Below are 27,277 nucleotides of genomic sequence, written 5' to 3'. Positions count from 1 at the left end.
GGCGGAAGACGTCCCTCAGAGAGAGAATTTATTTAATATTATTATTTATTTTTTATAAATCTTTATTAAATCTTTACGATACAAACAAGAACAAGCAAACAGTCAGTAATGCAGAAAATACATTGATCAAGAGCAAAGCCAGGGGGAGTTTCAAATAAATACTTTAAAAATAGAGCATCACCGAATGGATTTAGCAGCATTCTTATTTTTTTGAGCCATAGATGGTTTTGATGTACTGCTCTGTTTCCCTACCAAAAGCAATAAAAGAAGGTTTAGAGTTACTAAATTTGGCTTTGTGAATATGATATTTCCCTAAAATGATCAACAAATTAATCAGGTATATTTCTTTCAGTTTTTTACTTTTGTTCATGGAAAACAAACAGTACATCTTCCCACAACAAAGACAAATCAGAGACAAGTTTATCAGTAATGTGTCGGGATAGATCTTTCCAGAAAGTGGTGGTGTAGGGACATTGGCAGAACAGGTGCACATATTACACATAAAGAACAGTTAACAGATATGTCACGCTTAAACCTAAGGAGATATTGCGTAGCAGGATAATACCTATGTATGATTTTGAAAGAGACTTCTCTTACTTTATTCGTATGGAGGTATTCCCCAATTCAAATTGTCAACAAAATTAGACCAATAGGGAACAACATTAGGGGTACTGGTGAGATCTCTCTGGAATAAAGAGCGAATGTTACGATTATTATTCCTCATTGTGGTAGTGAAACATAGGCCTACATTACCAACTGAGATCAACTTAGGGTCCAAAGCTGGTAAACAGTCTGGTTTTCCAGTCCCTCTCAAGAGAGTTAAAATACCAGGGGCCTTTACTACGAAGCTCGATTAGAGGGTTAGCGAGGTATGTTGAGCTGAAAGCCTGGGTTAGCTGTACCACGAATGTCGATCTCTTTAAGCATTGCTGTATCACCATGGTGACTTATGCTCGCAACCAAACCTGATCGGGAGCAGCTTTTCAGCTTAGGCCCCGTCCAAACGAAGCCGAAACGGGTGAAACCGTTCCGGTTTCGATCTATCCGGTTTCGGAGTATCTCCGTAAAGACGGAGTCAGGCGAAACCGGGTAGATCTGTAGAAACGCTGTAGTACACATGCCAGGCCCATAAGGGGCACTGCTTCTGCTACAGAAATCCAGAAGAAAATGTAATAAGAAGAAGAGGCGAGCATGCGCATAAAGGCTGCCCCCCTGAACCACTAACAACACAAACAAAGAGTCAGTCAACAGTCTCAATAAATAATAACACAACAAGGGACATGATCTGCTGCAGAAAGATTACAAGCCTGTAGTCCGCCATCATCTTTGTTGTTGTGAGTTCTGAGACTCCGCGGACTTAACAGTCATTGGCTAGAGGGTCGAGGGGTGGGGCGATGACGTCATGGTTTACGGTTTCAGTCGGTTTCAGGCGTCCACACGAATCCAAAACGAAACCGGGTAGATTTGAAACCACCTCCAAGGGTGGTTTCAGAAGTTTACGGTTTCGGTCAGCGGATTCGCCGGCTTCGTGTGGACGGAAGGCCGAACCGTACAAGACCTTTGCAGTTTCGCCATGAAATCGGCTTCGTGTGGACGCCGCCTAATGCTGCGTTCGAGTATTCCCTGCGAACCGACTCGGATCTCAGATCTGATGCCACGCCCACACTTCAAGCGTTTTATTATTTCGCTCGGTCGTTGGAGGAAAACATGGACGCCACCCGGAAAGCTGTTGTCGCGGTAGCATATGCAGAGATACGGACGCAGTAAGGTATTGCAGTAATACGAGTGATTGAAATTGCCATTTAAACCACCAAAGTGGTCCAAGCACAATGAAAACAGTTCATACGTCAAGTCACAATGGGCGCAGCCATCTTGAATTCTGTCTCGGAATTTTGCTCGGTCACCACTGAGTTCAACCGAGATGGCGAGTTCGCCGTCTGAGGAAAAGGGGCGTGTTTGTGAGTGTCGCTAGGCAACGTCCTCGGACCTCCGAGACGGATGGATATTAAAACGCAGCATAAGTCTACCCGGAGATCAGCTACTTATATCGGTGTGCGCAGCTTCCTAGCCCCTCCTCCGACAATGGAGTCACCATTTGTGGGTGTTCCCGTGGACCTCGGCGCACTTATCGTACAGGCGTCTCTCCGGAGACAGAGGATTTTTCGGGACAGAACCGATCCCTTGGCATTGTCTGACGATATTCTTTATGAGAGATACAGATTCTCATCAGAGGGTGTTCGTTATTTGATTGTCCTTGTTGGACCGTATGTAGTCAATGCTACACAAAGAAGCAGTGCACTTACTAGCCGCGTTCACATGGACACATCTGATCCGCATAGATTTCTATGCGGAATAGAAAATTATCATATATAGGCCTACGCCTCATTCGGAATACAATTATCTGTTCGGCATAGAATTATATGCCGAATAGAAGAGGTGGTGTAGTCCGTTTTAATCGACATGTATACACTTATTCCGAATAGATTGGGGTTTAACTTAGAGCAGCTGCAGTAGTTCGCAATTGGTCCACTGAGCTCCGTCTGTACTTTTATGCACACCGAACTTGACCGCTGTCAAGGAAAGTGGATTTATTGCCTGATTCACGTCTTTGTTCGTAAGTAGTCCGGTAAGCGTGTCCGGTTGCTAAGCGACGGGACATGGGTGTTTATTAATGACGTGTTCGCGTATCGTAGTGTCCGCGCGCGTCCGAGATAACTGTAAATGAGTAGGCTACTACTAGTACTTTTGCAGGCTGAACGTTAAAATACTTCTTAACTTAGAGAGACCACTCTCTCCCACCAGTCTTGGCTGCGGACTCGCATTCAAATTCCTGTTGTTTGCGGCGGAGGTGGGGTAAATATTTAGATCGGACGTAGCTGTGCAGCAGGCAGAGAAAAGCTCTCTCCTGCTGTGCTTACATTGAAATCAAATTCACAATGCCAAATAGTGATAAGACGTCCATTATGTCGCCGCCGGTCCAGAGATGTGTCAGGTGTGCGCGAGAGACATAACGGACACTTTTGTTACTGCCATGTTGTTACGTCCCCCTGGTAACGTATACCATGGCGGTCAGGGAAGGTGTCCTTCCCCTGTGTGGTGGGGGAGGCGCTGCTTCGCTGCTTGGGCCATTTGGCTCTTCCTTTTCTGCAGCAGGTGCAACTGATTGACCTGATTGGCCTGATTGGCCTATAAAAGGAGGAAGACATCCAGCCTGTCGGGCTCTCGCTGCTGGGTGACTGAAGCTGCTGCCAAACCTCATCGTCTTTATTTTGGTTTTGTTGTACATTCTCATTACACCAGTCCATAACACATTACACATAGTTAAGCTGCCATCTACACTGATACTTAATTTCCTTGTTATGCCATGCTTGAGCCATGTGGTCATAACAAATTGGGGGCTCGTCCGGGATAGGTTTTGCTAAGGTTTTTTTTCATATCTTTCCAAGGCCTGTATAGTTAGTTTGAGAGTGTTATTGTTGGGAGACTCGCAGTGTTTGAGTAGTTGGTTATTTGTTGTCTTGCTTGGTTGCATATTTGGTTAACTGGTAGTTTTGATCTTTTGTTTGTTTGAATATGGGTTATTGAGTTGGCCTGTTGATTGATTTAATTGATTTGTTTGGCTTGCAGCAAGGGAGAGCTTGTGAGAGGGATTAGTGGCAGTTTTCCTTCCTTTCTGGTGACCTGTTTGCCGGTTATGATCCTCAGCTGGTCGGTGAGTAGTATGGGATTGTTTGCACCTTAAATGTCATTGAAGCCAGTGGGTTAGTTATGGGCTAAGTGAACCCCTGTGTAGGAGTAGAGCGTTTATCGCTGTGTTTTTGTTTTTGTTTTGTTTTGTTTTGTTTGTTGTTTTTGGGTGTGTCGAACGCGCTGGGGTTGCTAGCAACCAAATTGCATGAGGGCACACCGAAGACTAGTTGGTAGCTAGATAGGGACTTCTACTTCCAGTTAGATACGGGGCAGCTCTGATAATTATCCCTCTTGTGCTTTTGGTGATATATCACGCTACTCACCGTTCTGAGTCGGGGCATTATAGCTGATAACAGTTTATTGGTACTACTGATTAAGCATTTGTGGACCGTTGATTGGCTTACAGTAGGATGGATCTTTTTAAGGAGTTTGTGGCCAGTCCATCAGTCGAGTTGCTTAAAAGATTGAAAGTTGAAGAATTGTGGCGGGTCGTCACAAGCCTTACCCCCGATGTTATGCAGGGTCGGTCTAAGAAAAAGGAGGTGTTTGCTGCAGCACATATGGGGTTAATTGAACAGGGCGTGTTAGAAGATGACGAAACATCTAGCCCAGGTGGTTCACCCATTAAAGGGGCAGGGGCTGGATTTGTCTCAGTGGGTACGGGTCTATCCTTTGCAGAGCAAAAATAACTGTTAGCCATCCAGATGGAGTTTCAGGCCCGAGAATGCCAGAAAGAAAGGGAGGTGCGTCTTGAGCTAGAGAGGTTGCGCCAGGCAAGACCTGATTCTGACGTAGCTGTTGATGCAAGGTCTAGGGACAGCTTGGGTGATATGGTCCGTCTGATGCCGAAATTTAATGAGAGGGATCCTGATGTATTTTTCTCATTATTTGAAAGTCTGGCAGAGGAGAGAAGTTGGACAGTTACAGACCGCACTGCACTGATTCAGAGTGTGCTTCCGCCGAAGGCTCAAGAGGCCTACTTAGCCCTTTGACCGTAGCCCTTTGACCGTAGCCCTTTGCCCTTTGCCCTTTGCCCTTTGACCGTAGCCCTTTGACCGTAGCCCTTTGACCGTAGCCCTTTGCCCTTTGACCGTAGCCCTTTGCCCTTTGACCGTAGCCCTTTGACCGTAGCCCTTTGACCGTAGCCCTTTGACCGTAGCCCTTTGTCTTTTGCCCTTTAGCCTTTTGCCCTTTGCCCTTTGACCGTAGCCCTTTGCCCTTTGACCGTAGCCCTTTGACCGTAGCCCTTTGACCGTAGCCCTTTGTCCTTTGTCCTTTGTCCTTTGTCCTTTGCCCTTTGCCCCTTTGCCCCTTTGCCCCTTGCCCCTTGCCCCTTGCCCCTTGCCCCTTGCCCTTTGCCCTTTGCCCTTTGCCCTTTGCCCTTTGCCCTTTGACCGATCCCATTTAACATTTTGCCTTTCCTCCCTTTGACATTACTATTGTTTAATTTCTTTGTTGCCGCAGCCTTGTTTACAGAGGCCACATACGTATGTTGGGCCTCTGTTTTAAGGGGGAGGGTGTTGCGTCCCCCTGGTAACGTATACCATGGCGGTCAGGGAAGGTGTCCTTCCCCTGTGTGGTGGGGGAGGCGCTGCTTCGCTACTTGGGCCATTTGGCTCTTCCTTTTCTGCAGCAGGTGCAACTGATTGGCCTGATTGGCCTATAAAAGGAGGAAGACATCCAGCCTGTCGGGCTCTCGCTGCTGGGTGACTGAAGCTGCTGCCAAACCTCATCGTCTTTATTTTGGTTTTGTTGTACATTCTCATTACACCAGTCCATAACACATTACACATAGTTAAGCTGCCATCTACACTGATACTTAATTTCCTTGTTATGCCATGCTTGAGCCATGTGGTCATAACAATGTATACAGTACATTCGGATCACATTTTAGGAACAGATCTATTCCGCATAGAAATCTATGCGGGTCAGATGTGCCATGTAAACGCGTCAAGTGCCATGTTGTCCATTATCCCTTATATAACCGCTATGTCAGTGACACAATTAGGCCTAGGCATTTTTTATTGTACAAATTCATATTATAGCTGTGAGAATTGTTAAGAAAAATCACCTCCATAGTCGTAAAACCAAATCATAGGCTATATTCACCTGAAATTATTCAAATGTTTTCGATGTGGTACTGGACAACTTACCACATTGAAAATATAGTTAGGTATAAAATTCCATGAAAATGTGGGATTTTTTTGAAAATGCTTTATCCAATTTATTTTAAAAGTATTATTAAGAGTTGTAAAATCAAGAAAATTTAGACCACCGCGTTCAAAGGTGTTCATAATAACAGATTTTTTCACATAATGCGTCTTGTATTACCAAATGAAATTGAAAAGTAATTTATCAATTGAGTTACAGAGTTTTTTGTTGACAAACAAGGGATAGCTGCATATGTAAGATGAGATAAACTTTCTGCCTTTGTCAACAATACTCGTCCTTTCAAGGATAAATCTCTCTGCAGCCATTGATTAAGCTTTTTCTTTGTCTTATCACTAATCAAATTAAAGTTTACACAGCATCTCTCCTAATTTTTCATTATATGAATCCCTAGATTGGTAATCTTATCTTTGATTGGTATGTTACAAACCTGGGAGCTGTCGCTTTCTTCAAGGAAAAGAAGTTCACACTTCTTCAGATTTAAGCAGAGTCGAGAAGCTGCGGAAAACAATTCTATTGTTTTAATAGCAATTGGCACTTGGCTGGTATTTTTTAGAAATAATGTAGTATCATCTGCTAGTTGGGTGAGGATCACTTCTCTTTTTGCAATTGAAATTCCTTTTAAAGGACTATTTTTAATATGGTTGAAAATAAGTTGTGTATATAAAATGAATAGGTAGGGAGAGGCAGGGCAGCCCTGCCGGATGCCTCTTTGCAGCTCAAATCTCGGCGAAGTCCTATTTTTTAAGCTGATAGAGCTATTGCCTTTGGAGTACATTGTTCCAACAGCTTTACAGAAAGAAATCGCCAAAATCAAATTTCTCAATAGTTTGAAATATACAGGTATGTTCTACTGTGTCAAAAGCTTTATAGAAGTCCAAGAAAAAGATAAAGCTATCATCAGGACATAGAAATGAATAATCAATTATATCTAAGACAAGCCGAATATTGTTTGAGATAGGTATTTTTCTCATGAATCCTGATTGGACTTCATCAATAATAGGGCCTAAAACATTTTTTAATTGTATTGCAATTATTGAGGCAAAGATTTGTTAGTCAGTGTTTAGTAATGAAATAGGTAGCCAATTATCAATAAACAGTGGAACCTTTTTGGGTTTGGGGATTAAAGTAATTAAGCCTTGGGTCAGTGAAGGAGGTGAAGAACCTTTTTCAACACTAATATTACTTCAAGTAGAAAGGGAGCTAAATCTTGTGTAAAAGCCTGAAAAAACTGCAGAGCGCCCATGTATGAACTCCAGATTTGTTAGTTTTACAATGTTCAATTGTAAATGTGATTTCCCGCAAGATTATAGGGTCATCGCAAAATTTCCTATCATCTTGAGAGATTGGTGTGACGATAAGAGGGTTCAAGAAAGTAGTGGCTGATTGATGGCAATATTTCGATTTGTATAAATTTCTATAGAAGTACGAACAGAAAACAGCTATGCTCTTCGGCTTATTAGTTACAGTATCGTATGTTATGTTGGGATTGTTAAACCTCCATACATCAATCAAGTTTCATTTTTGCATAAATAATTGTAAGTTTACATTTGCTGCAGAGGAAACACGTGGAGGCCAACTGTCAATGTTGTGATCTAATATCATGTTGAAATCTCCCCCTAATACTATACCTGAATTTGGAAAGCTATTAAGGGTATTTTGTGTATGCTTCTCTAATGTTTCAAGCACTATGTCGTTCTCATGCTTAGAATTATAGACATATATGTTAATAATTATCAAAGTAAAGTTTTCAATGGTTAACACTTGAAATAAAAATAACCTGATGTATCACTGACAGATAAGAGAATAGTCCCTGGAAAATTATATTTTAGAGTTCAACACCAGCAGTATGTTCAGACCCATGAGCCTGCCACAGATCATATCCCCACTGGGATCTCCATAATCTACCATCATCCGGAACTGAGTGTGACTCTCGAATGAAACAGAAATCAGATTTGTGCTGCTTGACAAACGAAAATAACGCTTTGCGCTTAAAAATATCCCTTATCCCCCTGGCATTGAGAGTAATGATGGATAAAGACGTATTAACAACAGATAGAACAATGTAAAAAGTAAAGTTTGGATGAAACTAGACTTTAACCTTACTGTAGGGAGCTGAGGGAAATAGATCTTGCATCTAATAAAAAAAACAATATAAAAAAAGGCAAGGCAAAGCAAGGCAACTTTATTTATATAGCACTTTTCATACACAAGGCAGACTCAAAGTGCCTCACATATAAACATTGTCATACAATAAAATAAAATAGATAAGTAAAAGAAAACATATGCAAAGAAATGGGTAAAATAGAAAGTTAAAAAGGCATTATAATTCAATTCAATTCAATTTTATTTGTATAGCCCTTAATCACCATTACAGTCTCAAAGGGCTTAACAGGCCAAATATTTGTGACACACCCCTTTACCCATGCCCCCACACGGGCAAGAAAAAACTCCCTTGAATCAGCAAGGAAGAAATCTTGAGAAGAAACGCAGTGTAGGGGATCCCTTCTTCCAGGGATGGTCAGGAGTGCAATGGGTGCCACAATTGACACACAGGTAAATACATGCACAACATATAAAAAACAATGGTGATGGGGTTCTGGCTGGTTATCCATGAGGAGAGTCCAGGCATCCAGTCCAGCACCCGCAACACGCTAGAACAGACAGAATAGTGAATTAGAACGGAAAAAGTACATAGTGGGAATGTATAATGTAATAACAAAAGCACAAGCAAACAGAGTAGTCTTCACTACGCATCTGTTGTATTCACACTCCAAATGCAAGATTGTAGAGATGCGTTTTGAGCTTCCCCTTGAATAGCTCCACAGAGTCAGCTTCCCTGATCGCTGATGGCAGCCTATTCCATAGAAAGGGGGCTCGATAGGCAAACGCTCTCTGTCCAGCCGATTTCTTTTTAACCTTCGGCAATGAAAGAAGGCCGGCTCCCGAAGACCGGAGAGACCGAGAAGGACCATAAGGAATGATCAGGTCCTTCAGGTACGATGGAGATAGTCCATGCAAGGCTTTATAGGTTAGCAATAGCACCTTAAAGTCTGATCTGAAAGTTATTGGTAGCCAGTGTAGAGAGGCGAAAATAGGTGTAATATGATCAAACTTTCTCGTTCCGGTCAGCAATCTAGCTGCCGCATTGTGTACCAGCTGTAGACTCTTTGTAGTAGAGTTCGGTAATCCCGAGAACAGTGCATTGCAATAGTCAAGTCTTGACGAGACAAACGCATGAATCAGTGTCTCTGCATCCACTACAGATAACATTGGTCTGATTCTTGCAATGTTTCTCAAATGGAAAAAGGCAATTCTAGTTATACTTCTCATATGCTGATCAAAGCATAATTGAGGGTCAAACAAGACACCAAGATTTCTGACGGATGCACTCTGTGGGATGGCGAAGCCATCCAACCACAGAGAGACATCCTCAAACTTTTCCCGGTCGCGCTTTGAGCCGATAATCATCAGCTCTGTCTTCCCAGTATTAAGCTGTAGGAAGTTTTGTGACATCCAGCCCTTCACAGCAGCCAGACAGGACTCAACCCTTTGAATCTGGGCCGAGTCCCCGGAATCTACAGGAATGTAGAGCTGGGTGTCATCCGCATAGCAATGGAAACTAATTCCGAAGCCGCGGATAACGTCACCGAGGGGAAGCATATAAATTGCAAAAAGCAATGGACCAAGAACCGTCCCTTGTGGTACGCCAAAGCGCAATTTACAATGCTTTGATTCTGCACCCTCATGAAGCACAAATTGGGTTCTATCTGTGAGGTACGATTCAAGCCAACCAAGAGCCGTACCCCCGAAACCAACATAGTGTTCAAGACGGTGAAGAAGAGTGCTATGGTCAATCGTATCAAACGCAGCGCTCAGATCCAACACCACAAGCATTGTGCTTGTATTTTTATCCAAAGCAAGAAGGATGTCATTTACAACTCTTGTAATAGCAGTTTCAGTTGAGTGGAAATTCCTGAACCCCGACTGGAAAGGTTCGAAGAGATTATTCCTCGTCAAATAGTCAACAATTTGCTTTGCTACAATCCTTTCCTGTACCTTGGACAAGAAGGGCAGATTCGATATAGGCCGATAGTTCCTGACTAATTCAGGATCTAGGCCAGGCTTTTTGAGTAGCGGTTTTAACACCGCAGCCTTGAAATTGGAAGGAACAATTCCTGTTGAAAACGAAAGATTCATAAGCAAGAGGATAACAGGCCCCACCGTTGGAAGAAGTTCCTTTAGAACCCTAGAAGGGAGCGGATCCAACATACAAGTTGTTGGCTTTGAGGCCTTTATCACCCTTTCAAGTTCCACCAAAGAAATTGCCTTAAACTCCAAAAGAGTTGCGTCCGAGTTCACCATCCTACTTGGCAGAACCCCATCCTGCCCCACAGGATGTGTAGGATTAGCCGCCCGGTAAGCATCAATTTCCTCTCTAATTGATTGAATCTTATTCTCAAAGAAATCCATGAATTCACCTGCCAAGATCGAGGAGCCTACGGTCTGATTCTGTTTCTGAGTGAGACTCCTCACCGTGTCAAAAAGAAACTTAGGATTATTTCTATTCAAATTAATGATGAAAAGTAGGCGTTCCTGGCGATAGTCAGCGCACCCTTATAGGTGATCAGACTATTATGCCATGCAAGATGAAAGACCTCAAGTTTAGTCGAGCGCCATTTGCGTTCAAGGATCCTGCAATTTCGCTTCAAAATGTGCGTTTCTGCATTAAACCAGGGAGCTGGTTTTTTCAATGTTCGTTTTTTAATTACGTAGCAACTGAATCAATGGCAACAGACAAGGCAATGTTGAGGTCATCAGTAAGGCACTCCACAGAACCACTATAGTTACAGAGAGGTGCAAGTGAACCAGATAACTTATCTTCCATAGCTGTAATGGTTGCAGGTGTGATGCGGCGACAGCTGACATCGCAGGGGCAGGATACCACCACCTGGAAAGTGAGCAAAAAGTGGTCTGATAAAGCTGAGGTGTAGGAAGAGACCACTAGCTGTGAAATGTCAACACCGCGGGTCAGAACGAGATCCAGCGTGTTTCCACCGATGTGGGTTGGATGCTGGACGAGCTGTTTGAAGCCAAGCGTATCTGTAATGGACAGAAAAGCCCTTGTGAGGGCATCAGACGGGTTATTCACGTGAATATTGAAATCCCCAATAAGCAAAATATTGTCTGAATATGTAGCCAAATCAGCTGCAAAGTCAGAAAACTCATCCAGAAAAACTGAATACGGTCCTGGGGGACGGTATACTACAGCTAAAACAAAAGAGTCTGGAACTCGTTTTGCTTCTCGAGGAGCTGAGGTGCAGAGCGCTAGCACCTCAAAGGATCTGAAAATATATCTATTCTTTGGCTTTAAATTAAGCTTAGAATTAGATATCAGGGCTACTCCACCACCTTTCTTAACTTCTCTAGATACTTGGGTGCTAACATAATGGGGTGGAGTAGCTTCGTTTAAGGCTAGAAACTCATCTGGTTTTAACCAGGTTTCACAAAGCCCCAGTATGTCGATCTTTTTATCAATAATTAGATCATGGACCAAGAGCGCCTTCGATGAAAGCGACCTTATGTTCATGAACCCTATTCTGAGTACTTCCCTTTTATTATTTTCAGAGGGAGTCTGGTTAACACTCAGCTCTGTAGCGGTCAAGGGGATGCCGCGGTTTCGACATACTGGTTGCGGCCCTCGTCTGCGGGTTTTACACCTCGAGACAGCGCGAGGCCGCACCACCGTACATATATGTACAGGGTTATTTTCAGAGGGAGTCTGGTTAACACTCAGCTCTGAGGCGATCAGTGGGATCGCCAGCGTTGGACATACTGGTCGCGACCCTCGCCTGCGGGTTTTACACCTCGAGACAGCGCGAGGCCGCACCAGCGTACATATAGGTACAACACTCTCTGAAACAAAAACAACACGCTCTGAAACAATTGGTGCAATAGATACTGGTTCAGCTAACCCATCTGCTGTTCTAGACTCTGCAACGTAAACTATCATGTTGCTAGCAGGTTTGCTAAACTCCTGCAGCCCAGCATGCCGTGAGTGGATGAGTCACGCCTGACTAAGACATCTATCTATGTTTTTTGACATGATTGAGGCGCCTAACCCAGTAGGGTGTAGGCCGTCTCTCATGAGCACACCAGGGCGACCCCACATGGAGGGCCAGTTATCTATGAAACCAAAGCCCTGCTCTGAGCTATATAGGGCCAGCCAGCGATTTAGAGACAATAATCTACTATAACGCTCATCATTACCCTTATCGGGTAGATATAGGTTATAAATTATAGTATTGCAATACAAAATAAAGGCAAAATTAAAAAAGCTTTTTAGAAAGTGCAATGCATTTAAGATTTAGCAGAAAGCTAAAGCAAACATAAAAGTCTTCAGTCTTGTTTTAAAGGTGCTCAGAGTTTGGGCAAGTCTTAAATCCTCTGGGTGTTTATTCCAGCTATTTGTTGCATAGTAACTAAATCCTGTTTTCCCATGTTTCGTGTTTACTCTGGGGATAATTAACAGAGGATCTTAGTGGTCTAGAAGGCTTATGTAGTGGAAGCATATCAGTTAAATATTTTGTGCATAAACCATGTAGGGATTTATTGGTTAGCAACATGATTTCAAATCAATTCTCTGACCTACAGGAAGCCAATGCAACGATTTCAGAATTGGTGTAATATGTTCAAATTTTTTGGTCTTTGTTAGAACTCTAGCAGCAGCATTCTGAACAAGCTGAGGCTTCCTCAGAGTTTGTTTTGGGAGACCTGTAAGGAGACCATTGCAGTAATCAAGCTTACTAGTGATAAAGGCATGTACAAGTTTTTGTAAGTCTTCGGTGGACATGAGCCCTCTTAGTCTTGCTAAATTTTGAAGGTGATAATATGCCGATTTTGTAACTGATTTGATGTGACTGTCGAAATGTAAATCTGAATCCATGATAACCCCTAGATTTCTGGCTTCTTTTTTCTGTGCTGTTACAGAAGCAGCTTTTCTCCAGGGTGCCTTTTGCTTTCCAGAAATCGTTTTAACCTTATAAGGTGCAATGACCATTTCAAAAATTTCAAATTAAAGTTTTCTACAAGGTCATCAGCAGAACATGGGTTGAGAGGTGGTAGCAAGGAGATGGCCTTTTTAAAAAGTACATTAGAATCTTTATTGATATACCGTTTTTTGACAGTAATTGATTTTGTCTGTATGTCGGGAATAAAAGATATGTTAAAGAAAACACAAAAGTGGTCAGACAAGAAAGGATCAGTTACAGAGAGATCAGAAGAAAGTAACGACCGTCACCTAGCCAAATGGAACGGCGTAAAAGTACCATTCTTCCTTCAAATATATACTCAAGCAAAAGTAAAAGTATGTTGCAATAAAACTACTCCTAAAATTACAATTTATCCATAAAAGTAGTTGTAACGTATTTGTAACGGAGTAAATGTAATGCGTTACTCACCTCTGTGTTGGGGTCATCTAAAAGCATCGACCACCCTTTATTTAATATTTAATATTTATCCTTGTTTAATATATGTTTAAAATTGTATTAATGTTTGTGCTTGTCACTAAACCACTGACCTTTGTACTCGATAATGATAACGATAATTCTTCTTCAGGTTCTGGGGACAAACTACAATAGTGATGATAAATAAACAGATTCCCTGCAGTCCAGCCCTCCATTTACTGATCACTCCTTGGCCTAATCCATGATTTGATGGGAGTAGATTAGTGAACTAGAGCATCAAAGTAACCCTCCAACATAATACTGATGAAACAAAATGTGCTAATGTGCTATAAACCGAGCAGACAGTATTTGGGCAGATTCTCAGGAGTTGTACCTTCTTCGGCACCTGTACTGTAGGTGATGGAGAACAATGTGTTGCCAACACAGGTTTTTAGCCGACTAAGGTGCCCGATAGTCCGGTTGACACATTTTCTGTAATGCTAAGCATGTGGTTTCACTGTTGTTAAAGTCTCCCAGGTTTCATTCTTGTTGAAACTGAAATAGTTTGGTTTAGCGCAAAGTTAACCTGCTGGCCTGTGTAGCTGGAGGTAACCTGTTGGGCACGTTTTACAATCATGAATGCCCACAGAAATGCCAAGATATCAAAACTGAGAATGTCATTTAGGGCAGCTGTGGGCATGTGAATTTAAATACAATTTAAAACATTTCAAATAATGATTCATTGCAAACATCTTAATTTGAAGAAGTATTGTGAAATGTTTTGCATAGTCAGATATTTAAGGATAGAACTACAGCGCTCCGATGCGGGGGACTAAAGAGCCGGTTGCCGTGGGGCCCCATTGTTTCAGATTGGATACCTGCAGAGAGGAAACGGGTCTCCAAGTGGAATAAAGCGAGACTCGCATTTAAAGAGTTCCCCAATGGATATACATTGAACCATCAGCAGATGGGATCAGCTCTGCCACCACACTGCGCCACTAGGAGTTAGGGGTTAAAGGATTTGGATGAATAATTTCACGTGACAGAGTAAGGAAATCCATTTAGATGGCGTCATACAAGAAACTGTGAGTACATGTCAAGGAAAGACAATTTCCTATCCTTTAATATTTGATATTTAATAATACATTTCAGGTATACCTCTGTTGTGACCATGTTTTTCGTGAATGCATGCGTATGTAAATGTATGATCAAAGATACTATATCTTTATACACACTTTGTGCGTACAGTATTACATGTGTGTCTGCTTGTGCGCGCATGTGTGAACACATTCTCTTGGACTGATAAGTGCTTTCTCAATCTTTTGTGCGTTGAATGCGTGTAATCTGGGATTACACATCCATTTTATATTATGTAATCACCATAAAGCCTGTGCTAGCCCCTCCCCCATAGAGAGAGACGTTGAAGGAGTTAAAGCCTAAATTAATCTGTGTGATTGGAACGCTTGTGAGTCCAGGCAGACGCGCGAGCGAGTGAGTGATCCTTTTCTTACGCTTTTTTACATCACACTGAGTGCACCCTTTCAAACCATTCATTGGCCTCTGTCCATCACTAAGAGTGATTTGGTGATGAGCACATATTGTCTAGCCAAAATCTCCGATATCAATGACAATAATAAGGTGCGTCAAGGCCCGAAATGCCTTCGGGAAGGAAAGCTTCCCTTAATCAGTCCCTCCAGGATTTCGCGGGCATTTTTTGAGATTGTTGCAGCCTAGAATGCCTGATGTTGCGTGAGCTTTTCCAAAAAGTTGAGCTGAAAGTTGCGTTGATTTTAATGTTTTTGTTGCGATTACAGTGCAAGAGGAAGTGAAAGTTGCGATAAAAGTTGCGATTTTCCTGATGTTAAATATTAAGTTATTATTTATTACTGCCATTTTCCCAGAGTAATTTGTTAAATATTAAGTTATTATCGAATAAAACATTAATTAAAAGAACAAAAACACTGAGAAATGGTCCTATGAATAATTGATCCTTGATTATTTCCGCGCTGGCAATTGACTTGGATGCAACAGCCTGTGTCATAGTGATCTGCCTCGTTGTCTGACGTCCTGCCTGTAGTTATGTTTCGCAGTGGCAAAATGCTTATCAATGGAAGATTTCCGCTTATGTTCCACCACAATATTGCATGCAGTGCAAAATAATTTTCCCCCGCTTTCATGTAGAATACCAGGATATTGCTTTTACAATTAGGCCATTTAGCAGACGCTTTTATCCAAATAGTTTAATACACACATTGACACACCGACAGCAGAATCAACCATGCAAGGCGACAGCCAGCTCGTCAGGAGCAGTTAGGGTTAAATGTCTTGTTCAGGGACACATCAACACTCAGCTAGGAGGAGCTTGGGATTGAACTAGCAACCTTTCGGTTACAAGACAACTGCTTTACCTCCTGAGCTAAGCCGACCCCTTTCCGCGATGATTCGCAGTTATTTTGGTCGGCAAGTGTGAAACGTTAGACGTGCACATGCTGCATGAATGCTTGAATCGCTTGAAGTAGTAAACACGGAAGTAAGGTGGAAGGTAGTTTGTCGACGTCAGTTCAAGACGACGCCACTGTCAAATTTGTGGGAAAGTTGCGGTGGTTGGTTAAAATTGCGATTGGTTGATGTTGCTTTGAAGTTGCAAATCGCAACATCGGGAAACCCGGGGGGTCTGCTTAATACATTTCCTTGTGATGTCACTAAGTGGACAGGATAGCCACTCTGTCCCCAGTGCTCCTCCAGAAACCTTCACAATGTGCAGGCTCAAGACCATGGACATATTATAGTATGGACAGCGGATTCCAAAATGGCGCCCATTCATTCCTATGAAAACTGCTCAATGTCGCAGGGCAACATCAAGGACAGATTTGCTTCCGCATCATGGGGGCCTAGGCACGTCCTAGTTCATGACGTACCGGATGCAGAAATATTCATTGTTTTCTAGCATTGTTAGCATTGTAGCATCATGAGCGAGAGGTCTGAGCGATTGCAGTCGCATTGTTTACCGACCATGGAAGTAGGCCTATAAGTTTACTTCATAAATATGAAAGATTGCTCCATATAACACAAACAACATAGTTAATGTATGTAGGCCTAGAAAAAAATACAGTTCAATGTTTTTGCTTAAGAAAAAGATTCCTTCCAACTATTTATAAAAAATGCAATCAATAATTTAGATACAAATAAATGTGTAACATATTGATCAGCAACGAGGTTGGAGTAGCCTACCCACATACATATTTGTAATACACCAACATTGTTAACTGTCACACAGCTAAACAAGCAAAGGAAAAATGAAATGACGCAACTGAAATGTTTATTGGGCTATTAACAATATTATGAAAATTATACCGTAATGCACCCGTTCTTTGTCTTTGGATCTTTTTAATACATGGATCAATACATGGTGAATCGCAATGATCGCAAGCAGAGGGACGTTAGTCATTGAGCAGCAGCTGAACCAGTCTAAAAAATCCCTTTATCAATAAAACACTTTTAGTGATAAAAAGTCACCACAGTGACTAAAAACCATCAACGTCATTCATGTTAAAAGGTTATTCCTTTTATCGAGGGACCCGTCCACAGCCCGCTTAAACAGCTGCAATAACAGGCTTGGCCGCTGAGCACTGGTGGATTGCGGAAGTATGCACTGTTCCTGGGGGCTTGCTCAAGACCCAAGACCCAGGATGAAGCCAGAATAAAAGTACATGATCTATGTCTTTCTAACTTCTGGTTAAACATTAGTCATTCTTCAAAGTGGGTTTTTATTCATTATACTATCCTATTATTATTATTATTATTATTATTATAATTATCATCTATTATTTATAAAATATAAAAATCATTAATACAATATATATTTTCCCAGAGCACTGTGCATCCAATTCAAACAGCGAGCATTGAGCTCACTCAGAAAGGATTAGTCAGTTTGAACTCTAGGGGCCCTATTTTAAAAGGGACACTCCATTAAAGGTCCCATGACATGCTATTTTATGTATTCTTTAATATAGGTATTAGTGGGCAACTAACACAGTATTCAAAGACGTTCCCTAAATTCAGCCGTGGTGCAGAGTTACAGCCACTCCGAGCCAGTCGCACATTGAGCTTCCCCCAAATGCGCTGTTTCGGTGGGCGTGTCAAGGAGGAGGGTGGGGGTGTGGCCCTGAGCAGCTTGCAGCCACCATGCGCTCTGTTTACAGTGGATGTATCGCAATGGCGAGCCGCACACAGCCTTTAGCCGTGTTCTGTAAATATTCTAGAACACACGGGAGTCCTGGAGCTCTATATCTAAATATTATCATATAGCCTACACAGATATCTATATCATATAATATATATTATCACGGCCAAAAGCTGTGTGAGCCGATATTATGAATCTCAAACGACCGCGTTGGGTTCTCCGACGTTCCTGGTTCTTCAACGTCCACATCAATGTGAATACACACACTGTAACGCAAGTGTGTCTTGTATTTCCACAACGAGACTGTCGTGGGGGTTATCTGAGCCATGGTTGAGAAGGAATTGGGGGAAAGGAACTTTGATTTGACTCGCTGAAGTACATGAACTGCGACATGCCGCCGGTTGCCGCGAGGCACCATCGCCCGGCAGCGGGCAGCCGGCAGCAGGCAGCGCGCGGTTCAGTCGACTTCAGGTTGATGTGAAAGTGGAAGAACCAGGGACGTCGCAGAACCTGACAAAGTCGTTTGTGATTCATAATATCGTCTGGAGGCGCACACAATATGTTATATGATATAGATATCTATGTATATGATATTATTTAGATATAGAGCTCCAGGACTGTAACGCAAGTGACTCGAGACACGAGACTCGTATTGGGGGTTATCTCAGCCAAGGTTGAGAATGAATTGGGGGGAAGGAACTTTGGCTTTGACTCCCTCAAGAACATGAACCACGACATGGAGGAGAAAGGGATTGTTGGCGGCGAATGTCTCCCACTTGAGCCCCGCTGAGGGACCACCGCCGGAGGCGGAGGTGCATAAGCGCTGCCCGGCAAAGATCCCTTTCTCCTCCTTGTCGTGGTTCATGTTCTTGAGGGAGTCAAAGCCAAAGTTCCTTCCCCCCAATTCATTCTCAACCTTGGCTGAGATAACCCCCAATACGAGTCTCGTTGTAGAAATACCAGATACGAGAGTCCGACGTGTTATGCGCCATCACACCAACAGCAGAACGGTTATCCAAATAACAAGGAAGTGTACAACACTTGCGTTACAGTCCTGGAGCTCTATATCTAAATAATATCATATAATACATAGATATCTATATCATATAACATATTGTGTGCGCCTCCAGACGATATTATGAATCACAAACGACTTTGTCGGGTTCTGCGACGTCTCTGGTTCTTCCACTTTCACATCAACCTGAAGTCGACTGAACCGCGCGCTGCCTGCGGCCGGCTGCCCGCTGCCGGGCGATGGTGCCTCGCGGCAACCGGCGGCATGTCGCAGTTCATGTACTTCAGCGAGTCAAACCAAAGTTCCTTTCCCCCAATTCCTTCTCAACCATGGCTTAGATAACCCCCACGACAGTCTCGTTGTGGAAATACAAGACACGTCAAAGAACCGACAAGAAACACTTGCGTTACAGTGTGTGTATTCACACACACACACACACACACACACACACACACATGTGGCGCTCGCACGGTCGAGTCTCATTGGCGGGCCAACGTCTCTGGGCGGGCCAGGCAGAGTAAGGGGAGGAGCTGAGATTCCTCATGACGTCATGAGCACAGATTTCCAAATCAGCGCGCTTGAGCCTCCGTTTTTTCAAAGGCGAGCAGAAAAGCTAGTGCTCGTTTTACACCAAACGCAAGTTTTAGCCACTGGGGGACCATTGGCAGGCTAGGGGAACTCATATTTATGTTAGAAAACCTCATAAATTGAGATTTTCATGTCATGGGACCTTTAAGCTTTGTATCGTTAGAAACCCACTCATATTTTTGAATGGTTGTGCATCATTCCCTTATTTTCTGGAGAGACTGGAGAGATCCGTATCGATCTCCAACACTTCCTGTTTAAGATGACGCAATATGACGATTTTTGCGTAGAAGTAAATAGGAAGTGTAAAAGGGGAGGATTCAGAAAGACTACAACCACTAGTCCCACCCCTCTATAGGGGGTGGGACCCACTGACGCTACAGACCTATTAGAGCAGTGCCAGTGGGTGGGACTTTACCAGCAGAAACTAACATCCACAGCGTCTGAAGCTAAGCTAACAGAGGCTGTTGATAAAACTGAAGTACAATGGCGGAGGGTACAGGATCTGACATAGAAGATGGCACCATGCAAAAGTACACCATTTCGAAAGAAATACAAACGAGGACTACCGTATTTTCCGCACTATAAGGCGCACCGGATTATAAGGCGCACCTTCAATGAATGGCCTATTTTAGAACCGTTTTCAGATATAGGGCGCACCGGATTATAAGGCGCATAGAATAGAAGATACTGCAGTCAAACGTTTGACTGGGGTTCCGTTATGCATCGACTAGATGGAGCTGTGCTAAAGGGAGTGTCAACAAAACAGTCAGATAAAGTCAAACTTTATTAAGCGTTCTGAGAACCCCGTTCACTCCCATGGTAACGATGTTCAAACGTTAATGTGCATATTAACAATATCTCCCAGCCTTGTTCAGTTGTAAACACGTAAAAGAAACACAGTCTGATACTGCTAATTCAAACGTTAGTGCATAACTCAACATTTTTCAGTTACGTATAACACATAAAGCTCACTTTTTCAGTTCATTCCCCGTCCACGAATCCCTCGAATTCTTCTTCTTCAGTGTCCGAATTGAACAGTTGGGCGAGTACGGCATCCAACATGCCCGGTTCCCTCTCGTCATTATCCGAGTCAGTGTCGCTGCTGTTGCCTGGCAGTTCAGCGATTATTCCTGCCTTCGTGAAAGCTTGGACCACAGTTGATACTGATATATCAGCCCAGGCATTCACGATCCAGCAGATAGTGGCATAAGTCGCCCGGCGCTGTCTCCCCGTCTTGGTGAACGTGTGTTCGCCTTCTAAGGCCCCGTCCACACAAAGCCGATTTTTTGGTGAAACCGCATAAGTCTTGTCCGTTTGGCCGACCGTCCAGACGGAGCCGGCGAATCCGGTGTCCGAAACCGCACATTTCTGAAAACACCCTCGGAGGTGGTTTCAAATCTATCCGGACCTATGCAGTTTCGTGTTAGGATTCGTGTGAACGTCTGAAACGCTTGATGGCATTAGCCCCTCACCAGCTGGGGGACGTCAGAGTTGCATTGAATTTTTTATTTATTATTCTATTTGTATTCTTTTTGTAGCTTTAAATAAAGCCCCTTGATAAATGTATTTACTAACTGTACATTAAAAAGTATTTCTGCTCAATTTAAAATGTTGAATCTCCTCGTGACTGAATGTTTGTATACAGCGCGCAGGCTTGATGCGCTCCACTTTTTTCTGTGGAGAACCAGAGCCTTGAATATTTACTACAGCGTTTCTACAGCTCGATGCGGTTTTGAAAACTATGTCTTTACGGAGATATCCTTGAACCGCATAAAACGAAATCGGATCGTTTTCACCAACTAATACTCTTCACTAGAAATGTTGTGTGAAATGATTTTCAAGCAGTCTTGCGGTATCAGCTTGGTAGATGGAACAGCGAGGTGTCCGATAGGCGGAGATCTAGATCAGCGGGAGTGGCCAGCGAAGCTGGGCATCGTGGTGCATGGTGGGAGTTATTGTCTTCAATCCACAAGCGCCAAAAAGTCACTTTCTGCCTTTTCTCGGTCAAGACGGCACCAAATTAGAATTTTATTTACATATAGGACTACATATAGGACCAAATTTCAATACATATTCATGCCTCCACCGGTGAAATGCTCCTTTAACGGTCTGAAAAGCAAGTGAGAAGCGCCAAGCGCAAGTAGCTTTTGTGGGCGGTTCTACGGCGATGTCGCTAGTTTACCGGCGCGAAAAATTACTCATATCTAAAAAGGGTTGGTCTGAAGTATCCTAGGTCCCCTTTACACAAGGACGCTTGCGGGTAAAAACGACAAAATATTTTATCGGAAGTGCTTTTCGTTTAGACGGTGACAGCGTTTTTGGGGCATGAAAACGCATAAATCTGAAACCACCCTCCCGAGTGGAAAAGTTGAATACGCTCCGCCGTAGCGTTTCCGTCTACACTGCCAAGACGCAAAACACTGCTCAGATCTGCTCACATCGCGTACGCGTTTACGTCACATACATGTGCCAGTACAAGGAAATAAACAAACATGTCAGATTATTTCCATGCGTCGGACCTTCAAGCTGCTCTGGCAGCTCTAACAAGCGTGCAGGAGTCTTTCCACGAAATGTACAGGATATGTACGGATAGAATTACTGAACAGAGAGGGATCTTTTTGGTTTTTGCGGCACGGATAAGAGAAGAAGGAAGATTCTACGCATGCGCTCAGACATGGCGGTGTTGTGTGATAGTGTATCACAGCACCACCTAGCCGCCTGGCATGCATACCCAATCGAATTCCACACACTTTTGCGTCACCGTATGCAAGCAGATTTCCTCCCGAAAACGCTTGTCTAAACGCGGAATAAAAAGTGAATACGCGATGCCACTTTTGCGTCTTCTGTTCAGACCATCATCGTGTAAACGTAGCCAGGGGCGGACTGGCCATCGGGAGGTTCGGGAGATTTCCCGAACGGCCGGACGATTTCAGGCCGAGCCGGCCGGCCGTAATTCTTTTAGATTTTTTTATTTATTTTTTATTATTATATATTTATATATATTTTTTTGTTGTAAAAGATGTAAAAAAAAATGAAATTTTTGGGGTGTGATTTGGGGTGGCCTGCTGCTGGATATTTACTTACAGCGCGAAACGGAGCTCTTGCCTGACGGTGAAACGGGGCCGATGCGATGTCTATGGGCCGATGTAATACTGTCAATTTAGAGGGGGGAGCACCCCCACAGTGTATGGGGGCAAAGCGAGCGGCCAAAGCGAGCGGCCAAAGCGAGCGGCCAAAGCGAGCGGCCGAACGGCCCCTCCCAACATGGACTGCTCCGCGGTCTGTCATTTCTGATTGGCTCAGCCTGACACACGGCCGGGTCACTTACCCGGTACTTCTCGTTGATCTCACTGAAGTTACACAGAAATACGAAAATGTCAAAAAGGAAAAAATGTGGTGGAGAGGCAAAATAATTGGGTGGCGCTCAGAAGTTGAGGTTGAAAAGGAAAAAAATGTTAGAGCAAGACGCAGCCAAATGTGCTAAATTAACCGACCTTTTCCATGGAAAAGCCAAGGTTGACGGCGACGCCCCTGTCGGCGAGACCAATGGTTAGGCGGGAACAGGACACAGCAGCATAGCTATGACAGGTGCACTAGCGAGCATGTTTGGCAATATAATAATAACTTAAACTAATTATGGAAGTACCAGAGACGTCGGAGAACAATTCATAATATTGTAATGCCCACGGAAGAGGCAGTGAATGAAGTATTGATTAGAGAGCGATTTATTAGATACCACCGCTAATAAACCATTGGAACACTTCAACACCGGGAACCACAGCAACGCACAACATACCCCGGCCCACCCCCATCTCCCAAACCCTGTGTATGTGTATGAAAAAAAAAATCCACTAAAATAATTGTATCTTGCACTATTTAGATCATTTTCAGCCTTGATTTACCTTTCTAGGCACATGCAATTTCTAATATTTTGTACATGGACAAGATTGCTTATAAAATATTTCCCAGTGATCTTCACAACTAGTTTTTATTATTTTACACCGTGGCAAAATTCTACGCGCGCTATTCCCGCGGTCTCATAAAAGGCCTCTCCATCCCAAAGTCCCGGGCCAAATTTTTGGGCCAGTCCATCCCTGAACGTAGCCCTAATTAGTTGATATTTTGACAGCGCGTCTGCAGTCTCCGATGAGACAGATGCACATGCATTTCAAACTTCAAATGGCTCAGTTTATGGCCAAATAATATGGCCTAATTCACACATGGTTTAAGGTTTTCTTCCACAACTTCAGAAATACTGAGTCCTCAAATAAATTTCGCCAAAGAAAACGTATATGATATAACATATGATATGCGGTAACTGTGGTTCTATTTAATGATACACGCAATACATTATAAACATAGTTTCTTATCAGTATTGTATGCATTATCGTTATCGACTTGTGTTCCTAATATGCATGTCCCCCCCGTTAATATACATTGCCATGGACTGTATTATGTGTTACGTGTTTAGGTGTGCTTAAACAGATGGACGCACACACACGCGCCCGTGCGCGTGTGTGTGTTACACATACACACACGCGCGCCCGCATTCATTCATTCTTTTTAACACTCACTTGCGGTAAAACAATGTTTTCTCACGATCAAATACGTCATCAATCCTCAAAGTTATGGGCATGTACACGATGTCTGTGTCAAGAAAATATGTGTTTGTTGTACGGTGTTTGCAGATGCATTGATTTAAAAGCACAACTTATTACCGCTGTATCAGCTGTTCTTTCCCAAATAATTTACCAAGAATGTGTGGCTAGGTAGATGAGAGAAGCAAAGTGTATGCGCGAGGTGCACAAGCAACATTATGCATGCGCCCATAATATAGCATCTGAACAACGCGCCACTGACTTTAAACCAGGTATTTCCTGGTTTGTGGTCAAAGTGGTTTCTGAAACTGCAAGATAGGACCAGGGAACGTTTGCGCCAGAACACGCCTCCTCCTTTCGCCGAGCTGCCCCTTGGGGCGCAAGATCATTCCTTAATTTACAGACGAGTGGCGCAGGAGGGAAAAGAACGCTCTGCGGCAGTTGCAAACTAGCAACGACACATGCGCCAGTGATTAAGTCAATTGCGCCGGATGCAAGATAGGGCCCTAGACCTTCCTGCTGTGAGGCAGCATTGCTAGACACTGAGCCTTTGTGTCAGACCCTTATTCCATCCCCTGGCAACAGGCGCAGGGCATTGAATGCCATTTGAAGGAGCACAATAATACCTGGTGCTTTAATCGGTCAAAAATGTACCTTTTCAGACTCCAAGAGTCCTTTGTAAGAGTTTGGGTCGGTTGTGGTTGTATGTCGCAATTGGTGAGGGAGTAAATTCTATGGTACAATAGGACACACACACACACACACACACACACACACACACACACACACACACACACACACACACACACACACACACACACACACACACACTCTAACAAGTTTAAAGAAGGAGGACAAACCACTCCCTATCTGGGGAGTAGGGCTGGGACACCACTACTGAGATCCTTTTTCGATCTTAGTAGTAGCAACATATTTAATTTTATGTTAAAAAATGTATGCTAACCCTAACCTTCCACTTTTGCAACGCAAAGTGTTTATAAGTGTGTCTAGGTTATCCACTGCTATATTCTGCAATATCTCCCAGTTAAAAGTATGCAATTCCCACACTATGGCTCAGCCTTGAACTTCCAACTGGGGCAGCGAGCGTTGTCTTCTTCGATGTCTGCGGCCAGTTCGGAAATGGGTAGGACCAAAGTTGGCACCAACCACTTGAACTCGCTCCCTCGCTCTAACGTATACTGAAGCATAGTCTCTCACCCACCAGAAGAACTTCGGTACCGATCAGGTACAGCAGTAAGCATCACCGGTCCTCCAGACAGAAGCAGGTTGGTGATGTTAAAAGCTGGTTTATTGTAGTTTGCAGACTACTTGAAGATGGTAATCAATGCTGCCATGCAGGAGATCTCTGATGGAGGCTGGTTTGACCTGCATTGATTAGTCAATGCACAACAGGTGTGCAGCCTCACCCAGCCCAAGAGTCCAATCAGTCTGACTCGGGCCAGGTAAGGCTGCTTCAGCCATGATTTACCACATACACTCCACATCTTATTTTGCCCAAATCTATGCATATTTCTATTACTTATGAACATAAATATTTATTTATGTATATTTTCAGATTCCATGTAATTTAAGTTGTTCACACTGTTCACAGTAAGAGCAAAGACATGTGGGCCACTTTAAGTGTGAACGAGTGCCCTTAGTTACATTATTTATTACTTGGAACATGTACTATTCAAACGTGTCAGAAACAGGCCTAACCTAATCAGCAAACCAAACATTCATCCAGTCTCCCATGTTCCTGGTGATGGATGAAAAGGGAGAACACCTGCAATATTATATAATTATATCATTACTTTGTTGGTTGCGCTGAAACATAAGAGCTGAGTAATATCTCACATCGTTTCTCTACTTCATTGGATCATTCCGATCAAGGGAAGGGCCCCGTAGTGTGTTTAACAAGCTCCTTCAGCGATGTCAGAGGTGGTTGTGTGTATTTTCTCACATCACCACCAACACCTTTCTGGTACACAGGATCCCACATTAGTCATGTTAACCTTAACCAACTAAAAACACCAAACTTGTTCTGCGGTTTCAATAACAGATGACTCAATATTACACATGGACCTGCCTTTTTAACGTGCGTACATGCATCGGCCTTTTTAACGTGCGTACAGGCATCGGCCATATACACTTGGCCAATGGGATACGGATAGATATGGCTGGGCTAAGAGATTACTTGGATTAGGTTATTGCTAAGGCCTGGCAGAGGATAGCACTCGTATGTCTGATGTAATCTTTTGCTGAAGGCCCTTAACCATCAGTGTTACATTGTGTTGTGTAGCTACACACCACTGCATCAAACTGACAGACACAGATCTGCATTTTAAGAGGGCTTGACAGAGAGAGAGAGAGAGAGAGAGAGAGAGAGAGAGAGAGAGAGAGAGAGAGAGAGAGAGAGAGAGAGAGAGAGAGAGAGAGAGAGAGAGAGAGAGAGAGAGAGAGAGAGAGAGAGAGAGAGAGAGAGAGAGAGAGAGAGAGAGAGAGAGAGCCTGAGCCTGTATTAACGAACCGGTATTGATTTGTTAAACGGGGTTGCTTAGACATCCACAATGGCAACACAAGGCAATTTGTCGTAACAACATATGAGTGCAGATAAATATCAACTGAGATCCTAGGTTATAGCGCGTATGGCAGATACAGATGCTACTGTTCCAAATGTGACACCTGAAGAGATTCAGACAGATGGACACTCTCTGCTGGGCTGCGGGTCACACACAAAGCCTGCCCTCAATTTATTTCTGTTCAGTAGTAAATGCTGTCCACCATGTGCCCAGACCAGCCAGCCTACCAACCTGGTCCAAGCATGGTTTAAGCCAGCCAGAGAGGTCCTGGTAGGACCAAGCATGGTTTAAGCCAGCCAGAGAGGTCCTGGTAGGACCGAGCATGGTTTAAGCCAGCCAGAGAGGTCCTGGTAGGACCGAGCATGGTTTAAGACAGCCAGAGAGGTCCTGGTAGGACCGAGCATGGTTTAAGACAGCCAGAGAGGTCCTGGTAGGACCGAGCATGGTTTAAGACAGTCAGAGAGGTCCTGGTAGGAGCGAGCATGGTTTAAGGCAGTCAGAGAGGTCCTGGTAGGAACAAGCGTGGTTTAAGACAGTCAGAGATGTCCTGGCAGGACCAAGCATGGAGCTGCTTTTAGTCGGGAGTGAGGCATCACTTGTGGAGGGTGACACACACGCAGCACAGAGCTCCAGAGGCGATGCAGTGGGTCATTACAGCCCTGCTACATGACGAGTGACTCACTGCTTTCAGACACCTGTCTTTTGTCGGCTATTTCTGTACTAGGATGTATTGCTGGTACCAATTTTTTCCATTTGGTTCGCTCATCGAGTACATCCTTCGGTGTGTGATAATTATGCTTATTAATTCATACGCCTTTTCTGTCAATTGTTCCATCTCTGTTCGATGCATTGGACTGTGGGTGGCAAGTGTAATGCAGACGGTTGAGTCTTCTTATACCTGCCTGTTTGGTTTTGAAGTGAAGGCGTTCAACTCTGCTGCCTGTTGTCCATGGAGGATGGACCCTGTGTTAAATCCGGTGTAAAATATATCTGGGATATGTTGAGTA

The 27,277-nt window shown here is 43.5% G+C and overlaps 2 protein-coding genes across 12 annotated transcripts in view; one reads left to right on the top strand and one right to left on the bottom strand.

Annotated features, from left to right (window-relative positions):
* Nucleotides 1-22,902, bottom strand: part of LOC132470899 (uncharacterized) — a 42,602-nt gene extending 19,700 nt beyond the window's left edge. The window contains exons 1-2 of the mRNA XM_060069825.1: nucleotides 22,887-22,902; nucleotides 10,878-11,586 (exon numbers count right to left, since the gene is read on the bottom strand). Of these exons, the coding sequence (XP_059925808.1) occupies nucleotides 10,878-11,586; nucleotides 22,887-22,902 (725 nt within the window). The remainder of the gene's footprint in view (nucleotides 1-10,877; nucleotides 11,587-22,886) is intronic.
* Nucleotides 1-27,277, top strand: part of cadpsa (Ca2+-dependent activator protein for secretion a) — a 206,725-nt gene that overhangs the window by 24,371 nt on the left and 155,077 nt on the right. The window lies entirely within an intron of this gene.

The sequence above is a fragment of the Gadus macrocephalus genome, chromosome 13 (genome assembly GCF_031168955.1).
Source record: "Gadus macrocephalus chromosome 13, ASM3116895v1".
Taxonomy (NCBI): domain Eukaryota; kingdom Metazoa; phylum Chordata; class Actinopteri; order Gadiformes; family Gadidae; genus Gadus; species Gadus macrocephalus.
The sequence above is the reverse complement of the archived record's forward strand: the minus strand, read 5'-3'. Positions and strand labels throughout refer to the sequence as shown.